This window comes from Erythranthe guttata, chromosome 1 (assembly GCF_056151865.1).
Source record: "Erythranthe guttata isolate IM_541 chromosome 1, IM_541, whole genome shotgun sequence".
Classification (NCBI taxonomy): Eukaryota; Viridiplantae; Streptophyta; class Magnoliopsida; order Lamiales; family Phrymaceae; genus Erythranthe; species Erythranthe guttata.
The window spans coordinates 5,314,513-5,325,859 of NC_142533.1; the positions used below are offsets into that span (position 1 = coordinate 5,314,513).

The 11,347-nt window shown below is 31.7% G+C and overlaps 2 protein-coding genes across 3 annotated transcripts; both read right to left on the reverse strand.

Moving 5' to 3' along the window:
• Window positions 1-4,522: 4,522 nt before the first annotated feature.
• On the reverse strand, window positions 4,523-8,487 carry LOC105971427 (uncharacterized). 2 transcript variants are annotated; one of them, XM_088818574.1, is made up of 7 exons: window positions 8,307-8,487; window positions 8,094-8,256; window positions 5,985-6,250; window positions 5,671-5,898; window positions 5,489-5,581; window positions 5,230-5,394; window positions 4,523-4,978 (listed from the first exon to the last, which is right to left on the reverse strand). In XM_088818574.1, the coding sequence occupies exons 2-7, from the start codon at window positions 8,098-8,100 to the stop codon at window positions 4,955-4,957; spliced, it is 783 nt and encodes a 260-aa protein (XP_088674700.1). In that variant the 5' UTR covers window positions 8,101-8,256; window positions 8,307-8,487; the 3' UTR covers window positions 4,523-4,954. The 2 variants fall into 2 exon arrangements, with proteins under 2 accessions (XP_088674700.1, XP_088674698.1); XM_088818572.1 differs by having other exon boundaries at window positions 8,056-8,256; window positions 8,307-8,427.
• Window positions 6,080-8,071, reverse strand: LOC148772669 (uncharacterized). Its single transcript, XM_088818569.1, has 5 exons — window positions 7,662-8,071; window positions 7,283-7,567; window positions 7,100-7,208; window positions 6,399-7,022; window positions 6,080-6,220 (listed from the first exon to the last, which is right to left on the reverse strand). Exons 1-4 carry the CDS (start codon window positions 7,892-7,894, stop codon window positions 6,441-6,443), a joined length of 1,209 nt encoding a protein of 402 aa, XP_088674695.1. The 5' UTR covers window positions 7,895-8,071; the 3' UTR covers window positions 6,080-6,220; window positions 6,399-6,440.
• Window positions 8,488-11,347: the final 2,860 nt, after the last annotated feature.

An 11,347-nucleotide genomic window follows, 5' to 3' on the forward strand; every position in this document is an offset into this window, starting at 1 on the left:
AGTCATATCAGTGGATTTGTTGAGAGGTTCAAAATTCAAATTTATTTGAGTGCGTGCGCGTGTATTGTAATTTGTAAGGTCGCGTTTGCAAATGCTCTTTGAAAGTGATTATGAGTTTTTTTTTTTTTTTTTTCATAATCTATTTTCAGGTGTTTGCAAAATTAACTTTTGTTTTTACTTCTCTTAAAATGATCTGCTTTAAGCTATTTTTTAAAAGCACCCATAACCCTGCTTTTTCTATTTAATTTCATTTTCCAGAATATTTGCAAACACCCCAAACTTTAAAAAATAAGCACTTAAAACTGACTTAACTCACAATCACTAACTAAGTTATATTACGCAAAATCAATTTAAAAAATAGGGCAAATTCCACTTTCCTCCCTTGTACTTTGGTTCGGTATCAATTTATCCACTTCTACTCTTGATTGCATCGATTTAGCCCCATGTGCTTAAAAAATTGTCTCAATGTGGCCATCACTGTTAGTTGTCAAACATTTGGCATTAACACCGTTAGACCTAAGCTCTGAAATTACAAAAACGCCACATCTCCCAGTTTAAATAATTATAATTTCTTTTAATTTTTTTAATAATTTAAACTGGGAGGGTGACTATTTTGTAATTTTGAGACTTAGATCAAATGGATGTTAATGTCAAATGTCTGAAAACTAATGGCGAGGGCCACATTGAAAAAAAAATTCAAGTACATAGGGTAAATCGATGCAATTAAGAATAGAATGAGGTAAAGTGATATCGAGCCAAAGTACATGGGAAAAGTGGAATTTACCCTAAAAAATATCTTTTGGAGTTTAATTTTAATTAAAAAAATAATTAATTTAACGAAGGGTAAAAATTTAAAATCATCCCTTAGGTTTGCTATCAACTTCAAATCCATCCCTGAAGTTTTATTGAACTTTAATTTCGTCCTCCAAGCCTTTTTCACCGCCAAATGTGAAGGGATTTTCTGAAATACCAAAACTGCCGTTTACTCCTTTAGTCCTTTACCAACTTTATTTTGCTCCATCTTTTTCAAAAGGAAACTGATATTTGTGATTTTTCTTTTCAATTTATGATTTGAACTTTTTAACATGAACTCTTATTAAAATTATATATATATATATATATATATATATATATATATATATATATATATATATATATATATATATATATCGTTTGGTTCAACCAATTTCTTCTTCTTCTTCTTCTTTTAAGTATTTATAAAAAAAATCATAAACTGATTTATATAATAAGAATACATTCAAAATAAAATATCATCATTAAATATCAATCTAAATACTTCAATTCAATTTATCAATCATCCATAAATTTGTTTAAGCATATAAATAATAAAATTAAATATCATAATGTAAAAATACAAAAATCCATTTTTAATTAGATGAAACTTGATTTCATCTAGTCCAACCAATTTTACACTTGGTCCAACGCCAGTCAAATTCAATTTAATACCCAATCTGATTGGTTCAACACAGGTTGTGCATGCACCTCCCCGTTGTTTGCAATTTTCTTTTCATTGAACCATATTGGACCGACAATCGGATTACAGTCGAATCGATCGGACCAACCGATCTAGTCCGAATTTGACAATACTCGATATTCAATTGAATTCGTTAACCAACACATTTGCTCAAACGTTCATAAAAATAATTAGTATTTAAATATTAGTAGAGCATATTCCCTCACATTATATATTTTGAACCGTGTCAAGAAAACTTTAATATTGTTAGTAGCCCAAAATTTGAAACTTTCTATAAATTTAAAAGAAGAACATTTACGTTCATATATCAATTTAAAGGGGATGACTCATCTTGCCAATTTTACACGTGTCACTCATGCAAATGATTTGGGACCATATGATTAATCATACTTCAGATAATAGTGAAATATCAAACCAATCTTGTTCGTGTTGTGTTTGATCATTTTAAGTTTCATTTTATCAAACTTTTTGAATTGTTTCATGTTCTTATCTTATAATATTTTAATTTTTTTAATTATTATTTTTTGCATGTGCAACGTATAATCGATAATGGGCTTTTCTTAAATTCCGTTCGAGGGTTCTAACAACACATTTTTAAACCTCACAATTAATTTGCACGGTGATGATTAATCATTGATAAATTGATTTTTCATATATATATATATATATATATATATATATATATATATATATATATATATATGAACATCTTATTTTCCGACATAGTGGATTTTTTTTTGGAAAACGAAACAATTCCTAAACCGCTATAAATTCAAAACAAAAAGTTCCAATCAAACCATGAAAGAAATAACTTGCCTAACTCTAGCCTTGTGCCCTTGAGCATGTGTGCATCATACTTTTGGTACATTTTGGAATTATATGTTTGTTTTGTTTAGCATCATATACAGCTTCAAATTTAAATTTGGATTCGAATTCGAATTGTTGGCAACACATGGAAATATTCCATTTTAGAACCCTTACAACTACAAGGATAAAATTTTGGGGCGAATGGCAAAAAAGCCCATCACATGAGACTTAAATGCATTTTGGTCCACAAAAAAAACAGTCTCTCAATTAAACCCATCCCCATGTCTTTAGTCTAAAATACCCTCAATAATATAATTCTTATCAATTCCACCCATTATGCTCTAACTTCCTTAATATTACACATTGACCCCGGATTAAAACAAATATATCACATTAACCCCCAAAACTTTTTTTTTTCAGAAAATAATTTTTTTTCTGAAATGTTTTTTTCAGATTCCGGCGTTGACTTTTTTTTTTTTTTTTTTTTTTAACTTTTTTTTTTCCTGAAATTTTTTTCCGGCCGGTCAACCACCGTTGACCGCCGGTCTCCGGCGTTGACTTTTTTTTTTTTTTTTTTCTTATAAAAAAAATATTTTAATTAATATTACTGTTTTGGCTACTAAATTACTGTCTCAGACAGTAATATTACTGTTTGGGACAGTAATATTATGAATATTATTTTCCCGAACAGTATTATTAATATTATTGTCTAAGACAGTTAAATTACTGTTGGAGACAGTAATTTAGCATCCAAGGCAGTAATATTAATTAAAATATTTTTTTTAAGAAAAAAAAAAAAAAAAGTCAATTAACAGTTAAATTACTGTATGCGACATTTAAATAACGGCTGGAGACAGTAATTTAGCAACGAATACATTAATATTAATTAAAAATATTTTTTTAAGAATAAAAAAGTCAATTAACAGTTAAATTACTGTCTCCAACAGTTAAATAACTGCTGGAGACATTAATTTAGCAACGAATACAGTAATATTAATTAAAATATTTTTGAAGAAAAAAAAAATCAATTCACAATTAAATTACTGTCTCCGACAATTAAATAACTGCCGGAGACAGTAATTTAGCAGCCAAGACAGTAATATTAATTAAAATATTTTTTTAAGAAAAAACAAAATTAAAAAAAAAAAAAAAAAAGTCAACGCCGGAGACCGCCGGTCAACGGCGGCGGCCGGTGGTGGCGGGTCAAAATTGGGGTCAAAATTGAAATTATAGTTAAAATTGGTTAATTGATGAAATTGGGCTAAATTGGGTGTAAATCATGAAATTGGAGTTGAATTGAGTTTCAATGAATTTGGGGTAATTTGGTATATATAAAAGGATTTTCTTTATTTGCAAATAAGTTTGAATGGGCTGGATTTATTTGAAAGACAAAAAAGTTGGATGTCCCTATTTTAATTAAGTGCCCTTGTCATGGGCCTATTTGCCATTACCCCTAAAATTTTATAAGTCCGCGTGCTCACGTACGTATTCTTATACATATTTGAATTCAAATTTAAATTCGGGTTTGAATTCGGTTTCTCATAAAATGCTTTCATTATTATAATTTTTTGTTTATAACACTAGTAGAAAACCGGCCACAGGCGACGAAATATTGCGACGAAACGAGGACTTTTGCGACGAAATTAGGACTCCCGCGACGATTCATATTTCGTCGCAATGGGGGTAGTAATTCGTCGCCAATCAACCCGTCGCAAATGCTGCGACGAATTCTATGTTTCGTCGCTACATGGGCGACGAACAACGTTTTCGTCGCAAAAAGTCGATTTTTTATAATAAATTAGATTTTTGTTTTTGCGACGTTTATATCTACGTTATCGTCGCTATTTTCTGCGACGTTTTTCTCACTTTCGTCGCAACATAACAATTTCAACAAAAATAAAATAATATTAGTTTGCGACGAACTATATATATCGTCGCAAAGTATTGCCTCGATATTTCTTGTTCGTCGCCAATGATTGCGACTAATGTTAACTATTCGTCGCAAGATTTAGTCCTGCCAAAATAAGATTTACGACGAAATATAGTACATCGACGCACTTCATTTGCGACGAAAATTATTATATTCGTCGCAAATCTTACTGTACAGTTTTATATATATATTATATATATATATATTATTTTATATATATAATAAATTACCTGTAAATAATTATTAATTTCACTAAAACAATTAAACTACTAAATTAAATTACATAGCAATTTTAAAGTTGAAGTCTACATAAAATTAAATACCAAGTCAACTGTACATATACGAATCTAGAATTACATAAAAACTTAGAAAAATATTGTAGCATTACACAATGAAATTAATCCGAATTGAGTCGTTCTTCGTCGTCATTTGAAGTACCCGAATTTGGAGTATTGGAGACGGGCTGATCGACAATTCCTTTTTGTCTTAAAGTATTAAGTAATGAGTTCAAAGATTCTTTAAGTGAGCTCACCTCATCTCGCGATTCTTGCAATTCTCCTTCTAAGAGCTCGACTTTAGTCTCCAACTCTTCATTTCTAACAGAAGAAAATCTTGATCTTGCAACTTTCTTAGTGGTTGAGCTTTGAATCCCAAGTAATTTTGTCTTACCCAACACTCTTTCACAAGCTATTGAGTCGGCCGTACTTTGATCTTTTCCATCATTAATACACTCTTTCCAAGTCTTCCTGAAAATACAAATAAATAACCATAAATTCATAAATTAAACAAAAAATTGGGCAGCATAACATCTATTGTATGGACATACCAAAAAAATATCAATACATAGAAAACACATCAACAAATTCAACATATATACCAACCAATAGATCAAACACAATTTAACATATATACCAAACAATAGATCAAACACACAATACCAAAACAAAAAAACCACCAACTAATTCAACATAAAAAACAATTAAGGATGAAAACTTACCGCAATAGCACGTTGTTCAGGAGTTCCAATCCCAGTATATGGTTCTGCCCTCTCACCCTCCTCCGTGGATGACCCGGATTCCACGAATGGCATCAATGGGTCGATACGCATATAGCCTTTTTTATATTTATCAACCACGGTAGGAGCTTTACCAAATTTTTGAAGCTGTAATAAAAATTTATAAAAAAAATTAATATAAAATATACATGCATGAATATAATACGAAAAATAACAAAAAAATATATAAGACTAGACTTACATGTTCATGAGACCACCCACTAATACTAGTTCGACCCCAATGGTGGTCGGTAGGGATTTTCATTCGGGATTCTCGGCATTTATCAGATTTGGACTGTGAATATACACATGTTAATAAACTTCGATTAAATTTATTTGAACATGACAAATTAGAAAAAAAAAATCAAAAGAAATATAATTTACCTTGCCATCACCACTAGAATCAGATATAGAAAAAAATTGATCACACAATTCCTCCCATGTAGATGAACTAATCAATCCCTCCGGACGATTTGCCTTAGCAGTGGCAAAATCTGGTGCTCTATCATAAAAATTTTTCAACACTTTAGTTCTATGATCTTTCCAACGAGCATTGGCCGTAGCATTGAACCATTTCTTCGTAGCATCTCCATCAGGAAGTTTCCATTTGTCCTAACAAGAATAAAAAAAATTCATATACAACAAATCAATTTAACTAACTAAGAATTCAACTATAAATTTTTAATAATTTCAAATACCTTGAATCGTAACCACAATTGCTCAACCCGACCGTCTTTTTTGTGCTTAGGCCAAGAAATGCAAGGACTAAAAAGGTCACAATGTGTAACTTGACTAGCAATGGCCCGCACCAATCGGTTCCTCCCACGCCCGACTGGAAGACCTGCATCGTTATAGTCCACGTGTACTACTACATCGTAATCTGTGCTCGAACCTTGCCCTGTGCTCGAACCTTGCCCTGTGCTCGAACCTTGCCCTGACATAGAAAATACACAAATCGGGTTGCCTGAACAAGAAAACAAGATACATTAGCATCAATTTTAAGTTAAGACAACACATATAACATAATATGACGAGTTAAATACATTAATAATTTAAATAAACTTAATGAAAACACTAAGACGACAAATAATTCAAATAAAAGATAAATTTACAAATATGAGTTCCAAAAATATTTGATCAACTAATACAATGAGTTACTCTTCCATAACATCTATAACATTTATGTCATTATTTATCGAAAGTATCTCATAACATCCATCTTCAACTTCAACAAGATCCTCAGATTTTAGAGCAAAGTTGTCCCTTGGTTTAATAACAACAGGCACCACCCATGGCCTATCACGTGGATCTTCGACGTAGAATGCTTGCAATACTTGTGATGGCAGAACAAAAGGATTTGCTTTTGCATCTGGCCTGGATAAATTCACAAGTGTAAAGCCTAGGTTGTCCCTCTTGTTCGTACGAATATTAGCCCAATCACACTCGAACAAGACTACTTTTATTGCACCAACATTGAATGAAAGTTCAATGATGTCTTTTATTACGCCATAGTAGCCTACATCTTCATCTCTTGGAGATTTATCCTTCGAACTCGCGAAACTGGTAGTTGCTGCTTTCACAAAAACACCACTATTTTGAGTAAAATGAGATTCTTCAGACGACTTTGTACGAAACGTAAACCCTTGAACATCAAGTCTCTTAAAAGTCTTCACTCTAAAATCAGGGGAACTAGCCAAGACTCTAAGATTTTCATCTATTCCAACCTTTCTTTGCACCTAGTTGGCCAACAAACAGTTACTTATCTTAAGTAACAAATATGAAAATTAATCAGAATCTAATGGAATACACTTACATATGATTGAAACCAACGACGGAATTCTTTGTCCTGTAACTGTTGAATTCGCCATTGGTAAGCAGGGTCACTCGTTGAGATTTTATTCTTAACGGTCTCTAAATGCTCCCTACGAAAAGGGTATATATTTTAAAGCAGTTCAATGAAAACTATTGACAATTAAAATCCATATAGATAACTTACTCAATGTAAGGTTGAACTTCGTCACAGTTGAAAAGGCAATAGTTGTGTGCCTTCTCCATTAAATCATAATTGAGGACTTTGTACTTAGGATGTACATCACTATCATTTGATACTCCCGAGAATATTGAAAATGCACTTTGTGGTTCATCATCACAAAGTGTAGCTGAGGAGTTTTCGGTGTATAGTGAGCAAAAGTTTAAGCATTCCTCAGTGACGTAACATTCGGCAATAGAGCCTTCAGGACACTTTTTATTCCGGACAAAACTCTTTAAGTGGCCCAAATATCTATGTCAAAGTAAATTTTATAAAGATTAGATTTTATTATAATAAGTTAATGAAAATTAAATATGACATCGGCTCTTGAAAAAATTATAAATACCTCTCTATTGGATACATCCATCGATAATGCACTGGTCCGGCAACCATTGCTTCATGAGCTATGTGAACCGGCAAATGCATCATCACAACAAAGAATGATGGGGGGAACAATTTCTCAAGATTGCATAGTACTTTTACAATATCAGAGTGTAGTTTTTGAAAATCTTCAACTGTGTTGGTTTTGGAACATAAGCCTCGAAAAAAACTACACAACTGAATAATAGTACAAGCCATCTTGTTAGGTAACCCCACATTTCGAATTGCCAATGGAAGCAATTGTTGCACCAATACATGATAGTCGTGGCTCTTCAGTCCCCCTACTTTGTCTTCATTCACACAACGGGCTATATTGGATGCATAGCCGTTAGGAACCTTAATGTTTGATATAACATCACAAAGCGATTTCTTAGACTGGACAGACATCTTGTGATACTTCCCATGTCTTAATAAAAAAGAAACGAAAAATAGGCAATAATGAAGATTATACCTCGACAGTCTGCACAGATGAGGCGGCGGCAAGGCAACGGCAGCTTTCACAGATGAGGCGGCGGCAAGGCAACGGCAGAGGCGGCGGCAAGACACCGGATCAGAGATCCCTAACAGTAGAGAGAGAGTGAGAATGGGGGAGTTTGATGGCGTAGGTTGCAAATTAAGATTAGGGCAGTTTGGTGGCCGGTAATGGTGGAAGCGCGCCGGCAGAACGACGCCGCCACCGGCGACGGTAGAGTCGGAGAGAGAGAGAGAGAGAGAGAGAGAGAGAGTGAGAGTGGAGAAGTGGGCTGAAACGAATTAGGTTTTTAACCCAATTCTTTTATGCGACGAATTCCAACGAATCGACGCGAAAATGAAATAAAAATAAATCTTAAATTAATTAATAGCGTCGATTTAATATAAATCGTCGCAAAAAAATAATAAAAAATTAATTCCATTGCGACGTTTATATATTCGTAGCAATCTGGGCTCCAAAATTTGGGAAAGAGAAAACACTTGCGACGTTTCATATAAATATTCGTCGCAATATTTATTAAAAACTTATAAAAGGAAAATAATTTATTCTAACTGCGACGTTTTTCGAAATCGACGCAACGGGAAAAAAATAAATGCAATTTTTTTGCGTCGTTTAGTCACAATTCGTCGCCGTTAACATAATAAATAAAATAAAAATTATTCTAATTGCAACGACGTACATTTCGTCGCAGGGATTGAAGAAAAAAATATTTTTTTCAAACGCCTGGCGACGATTATCTCCATTTCGTCGCTATAATATAATTTTAAAAAAAAAAAAAATTACTTTGCGCGACGTTTGTCGCTTTTTCGTCTCAAAAATATGTGAAAATTATTTTGTTTTCTACTTGCGACGTTTATGAAATGATTCGACGCAAATCAGCGACGATAATCATTTTTCGTCGCCAAGGTTTTGTGTCAAAAGCGGGATTTAAACTATTGCGACTAATGTAGTAGGAATCGTCGCAATGTTGCGACGATTTTGATTTAGTCGCAAATTTTAACGTCGCCAGAACTGTGTTTTGGCCTAGTATAAACGAGAGTGTTAGTATGCATAAGAAGGGATCAAGTCCATTCAATATTTGTAATATTTATTAGCTAATTTAGTTTTGACTTTGATAAGTTTGTAACAATGATACCTATATTAACCGATCATAGTTGTTCACTGGTTAATGTACTTTTTTTCTAGACTATTTTGGTGTTTCTTCTGTTTTATTGCGCTTAGATCGCCAATAAAAACACCATAAATCACTGTTATCCTACATTCACCTCATTGACGACGTTACAATCAACATTTTGATCAAGGAAAACCATCAAGATCGACGTTAGCCGATTTATTTAATCGATGTACAAAAACGATAATTGGAGTTGTTAGAAATTTGGTACGCCTTCAAGCGCCACAAATCCCAGGCGCCATGCGCCTCATCCGAAGGGACGTCATTATAATTTGGTTAGCAACCACAATTGGTCTATCACCCACTTTTAATTTGAGATGCTATTAATATATAATTATGATTCTCTTATTATAGGGATTTGTTTAAATTATGATATCCAATTAGACTGTAACTAGGTCAATGTTCGTAATTATATATAAGTGCTTCGTATAAGAGACGATTATACAAATCAAATTAATCATGATATAAGTATTCTAATAAAAAGATACAGTCATCATTAAAATATGTACAAAATACAAGTAGTAAAAAAATACTATTATCTAATTTTTTTATTGACCATATTATGTTATTATTAATAGTTTTTAGGTGAAATTTACAAATATTAATTGTTTATGTTCATTTTTCATTATAAGACAAGTATATTTTACTATTCATTAGCAGATCTATGTAGTTAGCTTGTGACATACATTCGTATACTTTATTATTTATTATTTCAAGATTCTCAATTACACAAGTCATAAGTCAAACAAATGAATTAAAAGCTTTCACATTGGATACTAGTGCCAGCAAAACAGTTTGACTTAATATTCCACACAAACTGTACATCATTTTGCACTTTGACCCCCAAAACTTTACAACATTTGCACTTTGACCCCTTATTAAAAAAAATTACACTCACAAGTCACACCAATCTAACATGATTTTGTGGGGCAATTTGGTCATTTCAATTAAAATTAAAAATCATCTTCATGACCTAATTTGTGTTAATTTCCCTCCATTTTCTTTATTTCAATTATTTTTTGCTATTCTCTCATGCTATTTGAGATCGTCTCGTGATCTTATAGATGTTATACCCGATCAAATGTATCGAGCAGTTTTTCACTATTATACGCACATACATATAGATGTATGTATATAAACTGGATAGTTATCTATGCATGTCGCGTGATTAATATTGGTTCAAAGAAAAATCGTTTACCTAACTTTATGAATAAAAATTCAAATTTTGTTTGTAGGATAACCACCAGTAAATAGTATACCATAATCACATAAAATTATTCTTTGTATTGTGACAAAAGATTAGAATAATGAATTTAAACCAAGGTAGTGAATTCGTCTAGATGGTGGTTGTTAATAGAGAAGAAAAATACGAAATAAGACTAAATAAAATAAAAGGACAAAAATATATATATATATATATATATATATATATATATATATATATATATATATATATATATATATATATATATATATATATATATATATATATATATATATATATTAAACAAATAGACGTTTCAAAAATCTTCTCCCACCATTCACGATGTGATTGGGTTAGGCAAAGATAGTTTTCAAGTCAATGACTCAAAATTGATAACCGAAGTGAAAGGTATCCGTGGAAATTGGAACGAAATTTTTGAATTCCAGCAATTTCAATCTAATTTTTTTCAATTTTGAAATAATATATTTTCCTGAATTTTGAAAATTTCGATTTCGCTTTTTTTATTTATAATTGTTTATGATCAAAATTGGAATACATATAAGATTCTAATTTTCGATCAATTTTTAATGTCCCAAAACAATTTTAAAATTTCCGAATTTGTTTTCCAATACTTACACTTGCCTTGCAATATCAATATTATGTATTTTATAATATATGTGAACAAAAAAAAAATCGAATTCCGCCAATTCCAACCCGTAATATTTTTATGTTGAAAAAAAAAATTCATCCCAATTTAGGAAACTCCGGTTCCGGTTCTCCCAAATTTTCTGGATGGGATTGTGA